Below are 19,775 nucleotides of genomic sequence, written 5' to 3'. Positions count from 1 at the left end.
GACTGTTGTCTACTTGTCCTTAAAGGTAAGACAAGACAGTAGCAAAATGCAACAGAAAGACCACAGAGTGTACAGAGACACAGACTGAGCTTTCCCAGGTGTGTAACCACCACTTTCTGGTCCTTCATTCTTTCCAGAACTCAGCTCTGTAGGAAAGAACTCTTCTGCAGCAGATCTTTAACACACCAAACTTTCATTTCAAATTGAATGTCGCAAATAAAGCATTATTTGTTCTCTCATCTGGTACCCCTGACCGGCATATGAAACCCTATTTTTAAAGCCAAGTACTAGAAAGGAAAGATTCCACTTTGTAAAATTGCTATCTTCTGAGATAACATTTAAATTACTTAGACAGTGGTCTTTCTGTACACGCAGTGGTCAGAAGTGCTCTCCCTCTGGTAGCTGGATTATTCAGTCCTTCAACAAATAACATCTGTGAGCTCACTCCAGTGAGCAATGTCTGTTTGCTTTCACCCACAACTTCCATGAGTGCAGCTGATGCCATGGATAAAACAAACCGCGTTAGCTAAGGGAATGCAAAGAGATGATGAATTTTGATTTCTTTGTTGTGGAGAAACATATATGGTGACATCTGTGGGAGTGCACTTTGTGGAGACAGTGACAGGTGGCAGATACAAGAAATGCTCTTTTGCTCTATCATGGTCCAATTCAACCAAATCGGAACAGGTAGCCTACAACATCCTTTTTTCAATTGGCAAAAACAGATCAAAATAAATCAGTCATTGGGATATTTTTTTTTTCCTCCTTTGTTTACCTTTTTGTTGTTTTTCTCCCAGACTCCTGTCTCAGGTACCCCCTCAGAACTATTCCTGATATTGTTCATTAGACAATTCTTTGCATAAAGTTGGATGTGTATATTTCATTATTGTACACAAACTATTAGCTTGATTGGCTCTATTTCTAGCATTTCATATTCCTAATAAAATTTCAAGCACAAAGCAAAACATAAGCATCTCCTTTTAACAAACTCAGTTATTTTACTCAGTTGTTTCATCTACCTCAGAAAGCTATACAACCTCTTTCAACCTGATAGGACTGAATGACACCCACCTTTACTAACCACAAGAAACTACTGGAGCTAGTATGAAGCTCTCTCAGCTGAGCTTAATGTGATTCAGGAGAACAACATATATTCTGTCTATACATGCCCATGACTTTGCTGTGGCCAGAAATAGCAAACACTTTAAGAATTTTAGTAGAAACATAATGAAAACCAAGTCACAAGCAGTTGAAGGGCTCTGTCTTTTGAATTTCTCCCACAGGAAAAGCTGACTTCAAAAAATTCACTGGATTTTATTATTATTTTTTTCCCCACAATGATATGCAACAAAGAACAAAGAAATGGCTTAATTCAGACTTGGTACTAGGATGGTTATTGTAACTACAGGGTCAAGTCTCATCAAAAATAACTTAATCCTATATTTCCCAACGTTAACATCTGGGGTGATATTTTGTGAAATATTAAATCTCCACTTTAATTGCTCAACCTGAGTATTACAGTTGCACTCATTCCCTCTCTAGAGAAGTATTCCATAATTTCTTCAGTCTCGTTTATCCATTATTGCACACCACAATTTCCTCACTATCAACACAGCTTCCTGAAGGTGCAAGGTTATTCTGCTGAACTGGCTTTGCCTGGCGATACTTCCACGGGAGAGTTATCAAATGCAAACTTAAATGTTTGCTCTGAAATTATCATTAAAAAACTTTTTTAAAAGTTAGTCTTCAGGAATACTAATCATGAAGATGTGGGCTGAACAGAATTCATACTATATATCACTATCAGCAGAGTTAAATCACAGATACGTTTGTCTTAGTAACTTAAAGGATCGATCACATCTTGTCGCAAAAAAAGAAGAAGAAAATCAAGATTTCCTAATATACATTACAATAACCTGCATTCAAGGAATCTTCATGTTTAATTAACTCTGAGAAACACCACTGCTATAACTGATCTCTTTAATTAATTTCTATTTTATTATGAAGTGTAAGTTAATTTGTTCAAGTTTTATTTTTGGGAATTCAGTAGCTCTTGTCATTACTGTCTGGTTAAATTCAATCTGAACTGGAGACATTTTATCATTCCCAAACTGTGCAAGTCAACACATTGAGGGAATGGAGAGGAATGGGAAACAGCTGGGGCTAACAGACAACATATCCAGAATAGCACTCTGCTAACAGAGTTGTATTTTCTTAGCACTTCTGCTGTAACCAACACCACACAAACATCACTTTGGGACATTGTGGAACTTATGCAAAAACAAAACAGCCATCCGTACAAGGCTTTATTTTCTTTATCCTCAACTAAGAGGTGGGATATAAACACAGACCATCATGTTTTATTTTATTGGGGATTTTCGTTTATTTTTTTGCTTGTTTTGTTTTTGTGGATTGTTTTTTCATTGTTGTTTTGTTTTTTGCTTTTTTGGTTCTGTTGATATTCAGGTTTGACAGCATTTTATGACCTAATAGTTTAGGTTCTTCCCCATCATATACAAATTTGTAGGAAAAAAACCAAGCTTTTGAATGTTAGGCCACAGAGCCAGGGACTGTTTTCTGGTAATATTCCTTTCAATAACATCTGTAGCTGTAACACTGTGTTCCTACAGAAATTCAACAACCGCCTGCTGGTGCATCCTACAGTTGTGTCACCCCCATTAATCACCGCCTTCTAAAAGGATTTCACATGCAGTTGCTTCCACACTACAAACTGCCTCCCACAAATATTTCTCTAGTTCAGCACTTTCTAGGAACAGACTTGCACTAAGAAAGTCTGCCCAATACTTTTCTAAGGGAAAAAACAAACAAACAAAAAAAAACAACCCTGGATTGTTTTCTTCGATATAAGCTGCTCCATCTTGCTTAAAGCCACCTGCAAGAGATTAGCAGTGTGCAATGAATCGGCGGTGGTCTCACACCTTTGTATAAAACCTCTGATCAGCAGGCTATAGAGCTATCCTGATCATCTTCATTTCCAGCTCAGCGTATGGATGCAAGTACCGCATTGCAAGCTCTTTGTCACAGGAAGAAAATCTGTTACCACCCTCACTGAGCAGGCTCTGAGGCCTGTTTGCTTGCAAGGTCAGTTCAGTTCACTGAAATCTTGCAAAACTGTACTGCACCTCTCTAGCAAGCTAAGTGATCAAATTCTGTGATCAAATAAGCGCCAGAGATGCTGCCAAACCAGTGAAACCAGGAAGGAGGCCAGGGAAAGATGAAGGAAGGCTGTATTTTCAGCAAAGAGTGGCTCAGCTATTTTGTGAAGTCAGGCTTTACCTTCTTTTTTTTTTTTTTAATATACATGTAATATTACAAGACTGAAAGATACCATGCCACTCCGTGTATGCAGTCTACACTTAGGGTCCTCCCATATTGGATATGAGAGATGGATTCATATTCCCTTAAGGCTGGGACCCATATGTTTAGCCTTAAGCTATAGTAAAATGAAAAGTCAATAAATATTAAGGAGTGCAATAATATCCTTGGCATCAACATGACAAGCCTAATTCTGTTTTGACAGACATGAGTGACAGGCCTGGCGCTGATGCCAAGGAGATTAAACAGAGTGATGATTCAGATGAATCAAATTGTTTATAAATACTGAAGATAACATTTGCCTCTTGAATTTCCTGAAGAAGTGAGTAAGCTGTTTTTCATGTAGTTTTAAACCTGGTCATTAAAGAGGGATCCATACCATTCAATTCAAAAGAAAGACACCCAGCATGAAAATCACTTGTCCAAACAGAGTTGATGTCTAACAACCTTGATGTTCAAAGAAGAGAACCTGCTTGTAGAGGATTCATTTCATCTCACAGAGTAGATGCCTTAAAATGAAATGGATATGCTATAAACACTCATTGCCTTTATATTTAGCACAAGGAAATGTAGATGACTATGTCAGAAGTTACTCCCTACAGTGGAGATTAATTCCATCTTCATTTATTTGAAAGGAGTCTGGACTAAAGTATCATAAAGAGTACTGTGATCCCAAAGGATACAAACACTTCATTTTATAAACAAGAATTTGAACTGCATGGCCTAAGTGACTAAGGTTCTTGGTTGGGCAGGCATTTTTGCAGGATATACTGAAATTCAGAAGCTGCTGCATACTGCAGCAAAAAAAATATGAAATATTATCTTTCAAAGAGACTAAAATCAGAAAACTTTGTAAGTTCTGAGTAATCAGAGCACAGAGAATAATGAAGAGGGAGTTTATGGCAAGCTAGTATAGCTAAAGCTGAACTTCAGAGACAGATCGCCTACTTATGATTATAGCACACAGCATGTTCCAATGACTTTCTGACACTTCATCTATCTTACTGCATGAACTGCTTCCAGCAGCAGATCTATGCTTCTAAAACTCCCACTTCTGTCTCTACTTGTCTTTCACTTCTCTCTTCATCTGATGCATTCAAAACTTTCAAGACTATTTCAGGAACCAAGACCACCTGAGCAATTAAAAGACATCCTGATTATTTGGATTCTAACATCAAAGCATTAAAGTGGATCAAAGATTAGCTGACCAGATTTATTATTTTTTTTAATCTCAGTTCTATTTGCATCTGACAAACATTTTGGCACTACCCTGAAAAAAAAAAAAAAATAAATAAATTTTTTTAATTTGTTGAAACAGTGAAATGCATTATTACCACCAATCCTTATGTAAATCATTTTTATGATCAATACAGCTGCACTTGTAAAGCGGGAAACGTGAACAGGTCTACAGATCTTAAGTGATAGTCATGATCAACACATCCACTCCTTGGAACCTGGAGGATTCCTTTCACAATATATATTCCACTTTAGCACTTTTAAAGTTATTGTTTTTATTTTACTTCAGACCACATGAAGAAGCACAAAGGAGGCTATTACTGGTATCTATGAAAAACATCAAATAACTCAATTTTGGTTGCTGAGGGGAAGGAAATAAAGTGGCTTCTAAGCACTTGCATCCTCTGTCTCTGTTCTAGACTCCAGAAGAATTCAACAAGCTTGGCAGGTACCTGCCTTCAAAACTAGACCGAAAGAAATCAACTCTATCAGTCACTACTGATTGATTTGCCCTTTCCTGCATCTGAAAGGGATAAGGTAGTGAAGATATCCTTCCTCCCTTGCCCCTTTTCTCTCTCTCCCCCCCCCCCCCCCCCCATCAAAACTACAAGACAAGTCCTACACAAAATCATTTTTTTTACTTGTGGATGTTGATGTCCACAGCAAGTAAAAGTCTCTTGAAGGAAGACAACTTCCACAGCAATGTATTTCATTTGAAATATATTAACTTTCTCAGTTCTAAAAGTGCATTCATTATGGTCTTATAGATTTTACCCCAGTTTCTATCTCTCAGTAGATTTCAGTGTATAACATCATTTTTATGGATAAAGGCTTCTTCTGTATATAATGAGCTATTTTTCCCCAGCGAATGATAGAAAGTTACCTTTAAAAAAAAGTAAGTAAAAGGCATGCTTATGACTAGGATTTTCCACACCACTCACTTCTACTATCTGAACTACAGATAAGATGATCTGCTATAATCTGCATCCACAGCATCTGGAACAGAGCATCATAAATTTAAGCTTAACTGAAAAAACAGGGAGTACATGAAATTTAGTCTCCTCTGACTTCTGCTGGCACAGAGAAGACTAAATTTCCACTGAACTGCCTTGGCTTCTTCACTCAAATTTTCCTAGACAGATAGCAAAGATGAGCTGAGAACAGCAGTTTTTCAATAATGCAATGCTACTTGTAAAGGTAACGCAGTGCTTCTGTTAATCAGTTAATCTGTCAGCAGAATGCAGTACACTTACACACAAATTCCTTTCTACAAAGTTAGCACAGAATTCAGAAATAATTTTTTGTATTTTCTAACTAGCACAAAGATTTCTCAAATCAGCCTCAGTCATTTCTGATACTGTAGCATCTATTGCCAGAATGTTTCCTTTCTGCCATGGATTTTCTCAGACACACTTGAGCAATGAGTTAAAAAGCAGGGGAGCACTTCTGAACATCAGGGATATGACTAATTGAACAAATGGTACCAATTATGTTATGTCTGTCTTTAATTTAACCTAAAACACACGAGACACTTGTTTACAGCAAAGTCCCCAGTACCTGCATCAGCCAAGAGAATTTGGTTATATCTGAAGAATGAGGCTTTCCTTTCTGTAGACAAAATGAATATGCTTGTTTAGGCTACAAAGGTGAGAAAGAATGGAAAGAGGAAATAAGAGATACATTCCTGGTTCCTGAGCAAAGTTTGGCATAGCACTGTGCTGCATAACCTGGCAAGTGGAGCTTTGCTTCATATAAATAGTATTATACTTTATATGCTGAAGAGGCCCATGACTATTCAATTTGTGTTTCTTTAAAGCCTTTCCAAAATGAGCCTATGTTGAAATATCTATAGTATTAAAAAAAAAAACAAAAAAAAAAACCCAAGACATTATAAAATCGACACTTTGGTAACATATTATCATTATAATAACATGGATAATGAGAGATTCTAAACAAGATTAAAATACTCAGTGCTATGTACAGTTATGAAGCCAGGATAGCATCTTATCCAGATATCTTACTACCTAATAGAACACTTTGAGAAAAGAGAGATTAAGGACCAAATTCATTTTAGAAAGTAAAACAAAGAACTAGACTGTCCCACTAGTGTATGAGGAAGGGCAACAGATCCAAGCCTGAGCAGGGTATTTTTCATAGCCCCAAGTTATTGAGCCTTAGTCATAATACCATTTTTTTCCCCAGGAAATAAATGCAGCTTAGAAAATGCTCCAAGCTAAGAGCAGTTAAACTGTAAAAGAGTGCACTAGGGAAATACTATATGTATTTGCCCAATTCTTTCTGCATACAGAGGAAAGAATGGTCTGGGTGGCCTTGATTCTTAAGCACAAAGCAATAAATTTCAACAACAAAAGCTAATCACATTTGTCGAGATCTGACAGTTTCCCTGCAGGCAGTGGAAACAATACAGGCTGGGTGGTAAAGTTGCCTGCTGTGTTTATCCAGAATACAAGACTGTGAACCTGCATACTGTTGAACTTGCAAATAAAAACACTTATGTGATAACCATTGCTTCATATTTGTGAATGTCATTAGTAAAGTTAGCTCTGTGAACCATAAATATCCCTTGAAATTTGCAAAGCAGAAGATCAGTTCCAATACTCATTAAATAAAATGGATCAAATAAACATTGTGCTCTGCTTCAGAGCTACCTCCTTGCATTATTTAGCTGCTTATTCTTTTATTGGAATAAGCGTTTATGAAATTCTCAGTAAAAACGTGCTTAAATCAGGCCTGCTGCATCACTCTCAGTAGCTGTAAGAGCTATGAACATAGCAGATAGGCTGCCTTTCCATACAGACCTCACAAAAAGGGCTTTACTATTCCTGCCCAGCTCATATCCTCCTACCCACTGCCACCATCACTGCTCCCCTACGGTTAGGAGGAGGCAGGAACCCTGAGGGGCCCAAGGAGCATATAAAAAGTGAAGATGTATAGGCATAAACTACCCTTCATAGTAAGGTCTTTGGAACTCAGTTTGCCAAGATTACAACTAAGCACTGATGGTGCACCCTACAGCTAGGAAGATACCTTAAAGAAACATAAGTAGCAGGCACAGTAACTAGCATATTCATTCAATAACAGCAACAAGGATTGTTTATATTTGATTAACGCAAATGAACCGAGGAATTGAAGTTGTACCAGAGGGAAATGATATATTGTTTAAAACAAAAGTTTCTTCTAAAGCTTCTAATGAAGATCAAACTGTGACAGCTGTAACCAAAGGAGATTTTATTTATTCTCTAACATTTTCAGAAGCCAGAACATTTTGTTAAGTGACAAAATTTGAAGTATTATATCATCATTGAAATGATAAATACATATTTACAAGTATATTTTAACTGAAAATGACACACCTTACTACAAATAGCTATGCATGCAGCTGAAGATAATCAAGTAAAATACACCCAGGCACATTTAAATAATACGTTTTAATACCTGACAAGCTAGGGAGGATTTATTCTCTTAGTGCTATAAGATGGAGAAAGGTATATTGAATATAAATTTCTAGAGTTCTATATCATTTTTCTTTCTGTGCTCACATCTCATAGAGAAACAATCAAAGCAGAATAATTTTTGTCTCAGAAATTAAGGTCTTCATTGTGCCATTCAGAAGAATTCTTCTAGGAAATCATCTTCTACAAGACAGGTGCAAATATGCACACACATTTAATTTAATACATTTTACCTAAATCTATATGCAGCCATGCAAAAATAAATAATCACTAAAGGTCTGTCTAGACTGCAATAAAGATTCCATTTGAGCTATGACGTATACTTAGCATAGAAACAGTTTTGTTTTGTTTTTTTTCCCATTCCCTAAGAGCAAAAGGGGTTACTTATTCACCTGACTTATGAACAAAGCTTTTATAAAACAATATTTCTTCTCTTTTGGAAGTTTTCTTACCTCTTCTTTTGTCTTTTTTGATATGACTCTTAGCCAGTCTCCAATCATGCTGAGAACAGCTGCAAAGTAAGCAAGTCCAACAAGGATCCAGAACCACACCACTGGCTTATAAAAATCTAGGTACTCAATATCTGATCCTCCTGAAAAACAATGAAATTAAAAACAAAGCACATTTAATTGTTACAGGCATAAAACCTTTTTAAAATCAATTCTCTTCCACAAGTTCTATTTCTTCCATTTTCTTAGTACTGCAAAATTTTATAGCAAATTATTTCATTGTTAAGGCATCACAGTCTAAATTCCTCCATTGCTGAAAAACTTTTGTGAGATCAGCAGTACTATGCAAATTGTACACAACGGTTCCTAATCTTTCAAATAATGAAAACGAACACTGAGAAACTGATTCAGTTTCTGAGATATCGTTATTTAAGGTGGAGGTTATTGTCGATAGCCTGAATGAAAGGACTTCCCACCTTCTTCAAACATACATGCTGTACCAAATTCGAAGTGTTGTTCTGTAATATGTAATATATACATATGTTGAGAAATCTGACTTTGCTAGGACTTAAAAACACATCTCCATTACATGAGTCCTTAAACTCTGGTAAAGAATAGTACCAGCATTAAGAAGCACCCCTGTGGGGCAGTCAGACACTGCCATCTCCATTTTACAGTAGAGAAGAAATCAGTCTACAGGGACTTGAGTTGAACTCAAGAAAAAGTGGATAATTTAGTTGGCAGCTGAAGGCAGGGGTTTTTTTTAATCCCTCTGCCATAAGAACCAGAGACTTTCTTCCTTCCAAGTGTTGTAGTGAAAAAAAAAGGGGGGGGGAGGATAAATTTCAGAGATGCTGTAATGGAACTTTTATGTCCAACACAGCTATAAAGAACAGATGCCTAATTTCCCACAAAGAAAAAGAGGGGAAAAAAATAAAAGGTTATGTTCATCCAGAGCTCTCAGACAACACAAACTAACTCATATTTCACATCCCACAATACAATAAAACAAGCCTTAAGCTTGCAAGTCAGCTATACCCTGTCAAATAAAATCATATCCTTCATTCGGGTTACTGCAAAGAGAAGTCTAATTTGTATATCCGCCCACTGAAAGGCCAAAGGAAAGCACTCTTTATCCCCTTTCATGGAAAATAATTATTTTTCCCTGCTATTGTTATCTAATCATCACACAGGTTACAAGCAAATTTTACTGACTTATCTTTGTGAGGAAGCCCTCATAGACAGAAATTATTTTTCTCATGTCAACAAGCCTTTTCAATAATAAAAACTGCTGAGCAGGAGAGGTTTATTTAACTGCCTAAGAGATAAATCCATAATTTTTTTTAGAAAAGGTACTTAACACCTGCACAGTTACAAGACAGTCTGGAATAGAAAAGCCTACCTGCAAAAGTTTGAGTCTGTGGCACTTCAATGCAAACTAGATTCCAGATAAAGCAATTTGTTAACAGCTGTTTCATAAAAACCCAGCAAAACAAGGTTTACCCATGTCTTTGCCCTGCTATCATTCAAAAAGGTGCTGATTACCATGATGCTTCACAGCTCTGTCAGGAGCCATCCATGAACCACACTCCTTGGTTCACATTCATCAGCTGCTTATACAGTGCACAAGGAAATACAATACGAAGTATCCTCTCACCAGACTTACTTCTGAAGTATAAAGTTTATAAATGGAAACTAGAGATCAAATATACCAGCCTGCAGGCAGCATTTCCTTCACTGTGTCAACCCAGTTTATTTATAGGAAGGTTAATTACCAGGTCAGGAGTTAGGACATCTTGATATTCAATTAATTTCTTTCTTTGCTTTCTGACCAGGAGATGGCTCCATCTAGCCATGCCCAAAGGAATTCATCTTTCCAACTTTTGCAAGGGGCAGTCAAAACACTCTAGGACAACTTACCACTTGTTGAATTTATGAATTCTAAGGACTCCTTGGTGAATCCTTATCGATTTAATGGAAGACCATGAAGAAAGAGATGCACCTAAGCATACTTGTCCTGAGATAACTCACTCTATATGTATTTACACATATAAAAAACAATTACATAGATTAAGTAAACAGTTTCCTTTGTTGATGCCATTCTTTTCCCTATTCTTTTTACAGTTAACCAACCAAAAATTTCTTTCTGTGAAGTCTTTTTTGCTTACACTTTTTCTTGAAAACTATAAGTAGAGAATAGAAAATGCTATCAGCACAGAGTATCTTAATTCCTTGTTAGCAAAAAGCCTATGGTTCATTCCAAACTTAGCACTCCAGACCAGTAAAAGTCATTACTACTTTATATCAGTAGTACAGATTCTGGATATAGAGACATGATTCACTTTGAACACAGGTCAAATCTATAATGCCCAACCCACAGGCTGCATGCAGCCCACATGTGGCCACTCTCTGTTGGCATGCCATCATGGCGATGGCTCTTCCCTCTGAGGGGCCTGGTCCAGTCCCGGTGTGCAAGTGTCACTTCACAACAACCAAATATTGGTGTGTGATCAGCACCTTCTGGGCTGAAATCAGTGCACAGTACAGTCTTAACTCAAGTTATGGAAAATAAATTCATGCATTTTGATACAATGGTTAAACACAGCCCTGCGAACATAGGAAAATATGAAGGAATCTGAGCATAGGCTTCACGATTGACTAAAGAAATCATCGATATTTTTGGGTTACTAACAATTCTATTTTCAGTTGACAAATAAATTAGTTGTGAGTTTTCAAACAGAATGCATAGAGCTACAATTAAACATTTGGTCAAGTTTTTTTAACAGACTTTTATAAACTCTCTTATCAGAAAGGAACACCCCTCACAACTTATCCACCTCACAGCTTCTGGGCAGTACCTACACTTGTGAACAAATAAACCAGTAGAAAACAGAGAGACACTTCAGAATACAGAGCACAGCTATTAAACACCCTTCCCATGCTGTCCTACTCAGAAGTCAAGAGACAATGCACACTGACTTAAGCTTAAAGCAGCCTGCATGGTTCACACTGACAGATGTGAAATGCTGAGGTGACAGAAGCACTTCTGAATGCCAAAAAGACACAATGCCAGCAGGAGAAATCAAGATTCTGGGTTGCTGTGACAAGTAGGTGAGGTGTTCCACTTTGGTGACATTAAATCTATCAGTGTTCTACAAGCTGGATCTCCAGCTGAACAATTCAGAGCAGACACAGATAAATGTATTAAAATGGAAACACCCTTAATTTAGTTACAGCCCAAAACAGTGAGAAAGCAATATTCTAAAAATCACAGATCAAAGGAAAAAGAACACTTCAGAAAATATTCTTAAGGCGGAGACTCACTTTAATTGCACTCATTCGCTGCTTAACCTTATGAAATAATATCATTATGCCCCACTGAGAAACACGCTTCTCATGCGTTATTAATAATTTCTCACCTCCTCAGAATTCAGTCAAGTTTTAGGCATCTAATCTATATCATATTTGATAGCTGCTACATTCCCTCTTTCAGATTTGAACTGCAGTTAAAGGATTTATCTGCACATACGAACATGCTGTACATATTTTGACTTCATTACTAACTTAGGTAGGCAACTTCCTTACACCAGAAAAATGACGTGAAAAACTCTTTCCTCTTTCACAGAAGAGGAATTATTAGCAATATAAGTTTAGCATTCCTGTAGAATTAAAATGATTTATTTGAAAACAAGAGGTATTTGAATTAGTATGTTATGATTTTCAAAAGAGTCCTGTCTATTCCTTTAGAATCGTTTCCTCTGTGTGTGTGTGTGAGAGAGAGAGAGAGAGAGAGAAGCTATGATGGTAAACTACCTTTAATTAAAAACAAACAAACCCTAAATAATAATAAAGTTTGTTTTTTGGCATACTGTTCGTGTATTTTCTTGAACTTTGAATACAAAACCTCTTCATCTTTTCCCTCCTTGCTTCAACCTTGAATGATCAGCCTTTTATGTATGTCTTAAGAGTTCTCTTGCTGGTGGAAACTGCAGCTGAAATTTCCAGAGGCTGTAAATGACAACCTGGATTCTCAGTGCAAAAAGGGCGTTCTGTTCTTGTTCCTGCTTGTCCTCCAGTATAAATGAAAATTAACTTGTAGAAAAACTCAAGAGCTGTACAAAAACTTCTGTTACAACAACCAACCCTACAGACTTTAATACATTCCCTAATCCCTAGCTCCTCTGTTGGCCACTTTCTCATACAGCTATTTGGAAAGGCTCTCCTTTACTTCCTAAAAGTTCTCCAAGGCTTTATATCCATAGGTGCCAGGCAGGCAGCAGCCCATTTCATGATAGTGAAAAGTGGCAGATACTGGAAGAAATCTCTTAACCCCAGTACAGCTTATAATAACTGTAACATTCCTACGTACATCTTGAAAACACGGGTTTTCTTCTGGGATGATGTTTCACAGAAAGATAATATGATAATTATCAAAATATTTTGAAGTTTTTAAATTGTTTGGAATTTTGTTTTGTTTGAGGGAACTTTATGAAATAAAGATGACAGTTATGAAATATCCCACAGATCTCCAATATGCTACAAGAATTGCCAAATACTTTATTTTTTTTCCTAGAAGCCCACTCCATTGTAATCACAATTTGAAGTTCCTCTGCCTGCCACTCTATTTTAGCTTTGACTGTCATTCTAAGTGGAAGACAGCAATTTACACCTCAAATATTATTTAAGAAACCTGCCTTCTCAGCCAAGAAAATCATAAAAAGAACTAAATTAATGCCAGCCCAAGACTTCTTTTTCCCCACTTGCATTGCAACATAGGCACTGAGAAGTAAACTGATGTAGAGTTCTTCCTGCTTCATGACTCACCATCAATAACCAGAACCAAAAAATGTCATGTTCTAGAGTCACAACAAATCCAGATGCTTCTGTCAGGTGAAATACTGATGCTCTATAGGGCAACCTATCCTACACTCTTTCACCCCATTACGTGCTAACTTCCATGCACTTGCTTAACCTCTGTTTAAGGCATTCATCTTTTCTAAATTTTTGAGTGATAGTGTTCTAGATGAAGTTTGTAATAAAAGTGATGTTTAGGATTTAAGAGGTAGTTATGACTTACGTAAAAGGAAAAAAAAAAGCAAGTTAGTAATCATAAAGTCTGCTTACTAATTTGTTAACTTGCAAAAGATTCTGCATGCTTTCTCAAAATTAATAAGGAAACTTAGTTATTCAGATAAATGTTATCAGCTTTATTGAGTACCTGCAGAATTAGTTTGCCTTTTAAAACAGCTAGAGGCCTCAGAGCTGAACACAGCACTGCAGGTTGGGCATTGTGCAGGCAGAGCAGAAGGGAACAATCACCACCTCTGGCCTACAGGTCAAACTGTTTTTCATGTTTCCCAGGAGACTTCTGGCTTTCCAAAATGTAAATGTATTCTGCCTGCTCATGTTGAGCTTTTTCTCAACCAACAGCCCCAGGTACTTCTCCACAGGGTTGCTCTCAATCTATTCTCTGTCCAGCCTGCATTTGTGCTTGGAATTGCCCTTACCCAGCCACAGGACCTTGCACTTGGCCTTGAACTTAATGAGGTTCACATAGGCTCACTTCTCAAGTCTGCACAAGCCCCTCTGGATGGTACCCCTTCCCTCCAACGTGCCAAGTATACAAATCAGTCCTATGCATTCTTATCATCAGGTATCAGAGTACATCAGTCCATACAAACAAGATGAAAATTAGTGAGCTTACTGTCAACATTGTCTCTGACAAAATACAATCCACTGGCCATGTTAGCCTCACACAATGATAAAAGTGTCCTAACCTGTTCTCTTTAGCATCTTCTGCAAGTACAAATCCAACTCCTACACTCTGAATCTTTAAGCTAATAACATCTCAGTACTAATACAAGTCTTGTGCACGTTGCTGTAAAAGGAAATAGAAAACATTCACAGCATTTTGATAGCACCATTACACCGGCATTTTAAAATTAAAAATATGCTTAAGGACTATGAAAGGCCATGAGGTATAGAACAACAGAATTCAAGGGCATTCAGTAGAAGGAAAATGTGTTTCCTGGTATAATTAAAAAAAAAAAGACAATGTAGAAACAAATTACGATATTAAGTGGTCTACAAATAGAAATCTGCGGAAGTTTTATAATGAGAGTAACGATGAATGTACTCAGTGTTCCAGCTAGAGGTAAGTGGGCTATTTCACATAATGTCTTACAGTAAACATCACTAGGTCCTCATACATGATTATTTTTATTTCCCTAACATGTACATGCCCCACAGGACAGAAAAATTTAGAGCACCCAGGCTCTTTGCTTTGAAACAGAATAAATTTTTTATTTGGTATTAGTCAGAATTTGTTCCAAACCACAAAATCCAGGAGTAAAATTGAAGCAAGAAAAACAATACAAGGAAAGAGACAAGTAAAAATCAGAGACATCCAAAAGAAATACAGAAGCATCACAAAAATAGTTACTAGGAGCTACTCAGCATAAGACTCAAACACTGGGTGCACTTGGACTCATGCAATGGCAGTAACTTCAGATGGGACATGGAAGAAGACCACATCATGTGAATATCTGCTAGCTGTGCTTTACTCCAGCAAAACAGCCCTACACTTCTTTTCTAACTGCTGCTGATATCAGTTGGAATAAGCTCATTTCTATTGCCTCTGTCCGACACACAGAGGCTCCAGAACTGGGGAAAAGGCACCTCTCAATGTTGGCCACATTGTTTATGGGATATGCTGAAACCTTCTTTTCATATTACAAATTACACATAAAAAAATGAACACATAATAAGCAAAGCACAGAAAGGTACAACAACAACAGAGGATTTCAGTGGTAGAAGCAGAAATCTGGAAAAATGCTTTGAAAGCCAAAGGATGCTCACAAAAACTGTGTTGTATATCAAAGCAACATGAGACACTAAGGGATTTTTGATAAAGTAAGAATATTCAGCAGACTAAAATAACATAATTCTTCTTGTATACCTCACAGTCTGTGAGGACAAAAATAATCCTAAATTAGGTAAAGCATCTTTTTGACAAAATAGCAGAGAAAAAGAATTAAGATGCATTGAGATAGGTTAATTGTCCCATCTCCTATCTGTAGCTTGCAATATGATCTAACGCTCTTCAAGGGACTCAAGACAAATACAATGAAGGGTAAAATTGTAAAAGAAAGGTTAAAATACCCCCACACACACACACGCTCACATGTAGTTGGGTTTATACCCCCCACCCACAAATAAAATAAAAGCAAAACATAATTGTGCAAAACAGGATAAGATAAAGTTATGAGGAAAAAAAAATAATTACCTGCAACATAGTCACCAAATCCAATGGTAGTTAAAGTGATAACAACAAAGTAAATTGCATCTAGCGTGCTCCAGCCTTCTATGTGCTTGAATATGACCGCAGGAAGAGCGACAAACAGCACGCAGCCAAATAGTATGAATATTATTGTTGAAATAATGCGAATCTTTGTCTGACTCACGTTCCACTTCTATGGAAGAAAGAGAAGGGAGAAAATAAAAAAAATAAAAAAAAAAATAAAAAAATCAGTTGTTAATAAAACTGTGCTGCCATCAATAAGCACCTATTACCTAATGTGAGCACACCATAGTTCACAAACAGGGAAAATAAAAGTCAAAGCATGGTTTTGATTTGAAAGTGTCTTCAAAGCAAACACGACCATCTTAGGAAGCATTTTATAGTAGGAAATGCAGAGTAGGTCTTTACTCGTCACTGTGACTGACTTTGTGGTCTGGGTGGGTGGTATGTGTAACATGCATTGATGTTAACAGCTGATTGTGCTAGCTTTCAATGAGGGCTAAGTATTTGAGTGAGCTTCAAGTAGTGTTTGCACTTCAGATGTCTGCTTACTTCATTCATAAATACCTAATTAAAAATAGTAACTTTAACATTATTTCCCTTTAATCAAATAGGAGAGCTGCTCCAGTATCATTGCCTGCCATGAAATCACAGCCCATGACAGAGATGGACATTAGTGGTGTGGAAGTAGAGGACAAACCTTCCAGACAATATTCCTTTACATTATGTTGTGGTGGGACTGACAGTAGCAGAGGAGCAGTCTGACTTCTGATATGGAAGCGTGTGTGAAGCAAAAGCGTGTCACTGAGTTCCTCCACATGAAAAAAATGGCAACTGGTGACATTCACCAATGCTTGCTCAACACTTATGGAGACCCAAGAATGGATGGATGTGAGCACACTTAGGCGGTGGGTGGTGAATTTCAGCAGTGGTGACAGTGATGTGAAAAACAAGCCATGCTCTGAGTAACCATGAATTACTATGATACTATGAAATGAAAAGTACCTCAATGAGTTCATCCACACATACTGGTGGATTATGACAAGGGAACTGTGTACAGAGCTGACTGTCAGCTTTGATGTATTTGGAACAATAGTGGCTATTTTGGAACATCCCAGAACTTGTGCCAGGTGGGTTGTACAAATGCTCACACAGAAACAGAAGGGCTGACAGTCACAGTTTCCTGGATCACTTCATTACCAGTGACAGACAAGTGCCACTACAAGTTGGAGTCAAAATGGTGGTCTACAGATTGGAGACATGTGAATTCCCCATGGAAGAAAAAGTCGAGACATTTCTATTTTATTTTTTATATTTCACTGCATAATTGATTATGTCATTATATTGATTATCTCATTATATTTCATTATATTGTACTGCAATGTGAATTTGTCCGGCATGAACTGAATACTATGTATTCAGACTGCTTTTCAAAATCCTCAGCATCATGTTTAAGTAGAATTCTGTCCTCTCACCTTCGACTCTCTCCAGTCTGATATAATCTATAGAATAAAAGGACTTTGCTTTTTACTTGTTGCATAAATTACTAAGCTGTTGATAAAAAGCTACTGTACTAAAGGTAGAATGTCAAACATGACTTTGCAATACTGTATTCTCTACCAATTTGACAATTTTCCTCTCAGTGTTCTGTTTTTTTTCAAAGAGTCATCCAACCAGCTACAACATACTGATTTAAATTCAGAGAAGCAAAGGATTGCACAAAACTGGACTATTTCTTGTATTTAACTTTAGTGCCAACAGAAACCATGTTTTCAGTCAGCATAACCAAAGTCCAGCTTTAGTAACCCAAATCTCAGTAATAACTCAGATTATGGTAACATGAAATTCCCTGCTCTGACCCATCAGTCTTCTCCCATTTATTTGGAAAATGAGTGAACAGAATGAGGGAATGATCTGCACAGCAAAATGTGTATCAGTGTTTTTATTCAGACTGCCAAAAGATGACAGGTCACTGAATTCTTGTTGCACGTAAATAAATATTACAGGGAAGGAAAAAAGGAAAGAAAAGAGGAAATCAATTATCCCTGTGAGCAAGAGTCTAAGAGACCAAACAAATTGGTCTGATAGCTTCTGTACTTGAAAGCAAAAACTGAAATTCCATTATAATAAAGTGAAATGGATAAAAATAAAATGTGCTCATGGAACGTTCTTACCCTTTTTAGACACATCTCAATGGAAATTGCTGCTATTCATCAATAACTTATTGGGATTTGAACTGATGTCCTCAAATAAAAAAAAGTGCTTATTCTTAATTTTGTCTTTCAAGCTACTGTGTATGAAACAGATTAAGTTAAGCAACAAACTTCCTTTGCTATAATTTCTGGTATTTGGTTCTTAAGCACTGGCTGCAGCTTAACATTATCTATATCTGCATAAATCTGTTGGGTCTCTTCCTCCACTTGGGCTGTGCTGCTTTGCAAGTAGTAACTAAAGATTCACAGGCCAGACAAAATGAAGGACACGAACCTTTAGGCTTTGCTAAGTTTAACTGAAGGTGCAAATACCATGTCCAATGACAGGCAAGAAATGGCAGGCTCTGTACCATTTAGGCCATCCTGCAACCCTGAACACACAAAACATTAACCGGTTACAGACCAGTAAATCTAGAAATATTAGCATGTACAGACTGTGATTACTTCCTCCTGATGCCACCTGATTTTGTGAACTGTAGTTTTAAATTCAGACACCAAAGATCTTCTGCGAATCAATGCAAAGAAACAGTAATTGCCAGAAGTCAACACTACAGCTCAACCCCTCCTTTCCCCATGTCAGTGATTTCCTACCACATACCACACTACAACATTTAAAGGAAAACATCACAGCAAGTTTGGAGTAATTTAAGGGCAAAACAAAAATAAAATGTTTTGTTTCTCCTAATCATCACTATTATAGAAAACATTGGACCCCATCCAGCTCTCAATTAACGGTGTTCAATGTGTTCAGAGTTTGCAGTGTTCTCCCTACATTCTCTAGACATCTGGTTACAAGGATGGGCTGTACCCCATGCATTACACATGTTAAATTTATAACAATCAGTTAGCATACTCACAACAAAGGTATCTTCTACTTTGGCAATTCCTTTTCCAAAGATTGTCCCTAGTTGATCTCCAACACCAGCCAAGAGAAAACCAAACAGAGGAATTCCCAGTAAGGCATAGATGATACAGAATATCTTTCCACCTTGTGTGCGTGGGGAGATGTTTCCAAAGCCTAAATTACAAACAACTTGAGATGTTTAAAAAGAAGTTACACATATCACACTACATAATTTTAAAGGACTACAGAAACAGAACAGTTGCAAACAAGTCCTACTAGGTTAACCACATGACAAAGACCACGCTGTGGAAAAAATAATAATAATACTAATAAAAAATTCTAATGAAAATGTTGTCAAATCCTCTTTGAACTTAATTTTTTTTCATACTCATGTTTTGTTGAAGCAGTAAGCCATTAGTAATAATACAGCATGAGTTCTGAAATCATTGTACTTTTCAGAAGAGCAGTGTGTACTTTGAGGGAGGGCAGAGGGAGAACTCATAAAGGGAGAAAAAATGATTATTTTCTATGGATAAATTAAGCACCAGCTTTTAAAGGAATTACTTTATCTTTTTTAGTAGAAAAGATAATGTGTAGAAGATCAAAAGGAAAATATTTTAGCACGTAATTGAGACATTCATGTCTCAGTTTTTGTCTTTAACATTAAATTCTGCTTAAAATATACTTTCCATGTAAACACTAAAAGCATTCAATGTTCACTCAATTTTCCTTTGAAAAATCTGACAGATTTTAGAGATTTTACTTGCTCTATTGAGAACCTGCAATGACAATTTTCTATTTAAAATAGCATACTATTGATGCACACCAACTATAAGCTTCTATAATGCAAAGGACATTCAGGGAATATCTAATTTATCAGAACTTTTATTTAACTACTTTGAGCACGCAGGTTTAAAATGGATT

General features: G+C 36.8%; 1 protein-coding gene across 3 annotated transcripts in view; it reads right to left on the bottom strand.

Moving 5' to 3' along the window:
• Nucleotides 1–19,775, bottom strand: part of KCNK2 (potassium two pore domain channel subfamily K member 2) — a 120,641-nt gene that overhangs the window by 8,026 nt on the left and 92,840 nt on the right. For all 3 annotated transcript variants that reach the window (XM_085542930.1, XM_015857338.3, XM_085542931.1), the window contains 3 exons: nt 18,865–19,025; nt 15,780–15,966; nt 8,498–8,637 (listed from right to left, as the gene is read on the bottom strand). In XM_085542930.1, coding sequence (XP_085399056.1) covers nt 8,498–8,637; nt 15,780–15,966; nt 18,865–19,025 — 488 coding nt within the window. The remainder of the gene's footprint in view (nt 1–8,497; nt 8,638–15,779; nt 15,967–18,864; nt 19,026–19,775) is intronic.

Source organism: Coturnix japonica, chromosome 3 (assembly GCF_054131305.1).
Source record: "Coturnix japonica strain WE chromosome 3, WE-NBRP24, whole genome shotgun sequence".
Classification (NCBI taxonomy): domain Eukaryota; kingdom Metazoa; phylum Chordata; class Aves; order Galliformes; family Phasianidae; genus Coturnix; species Coturnix japonica.
The sequence above is the reverse complement of the archived record's forward strand: the minus strand, read 5'-3'. Positions and strand labels throughout refer to the sequence as shown.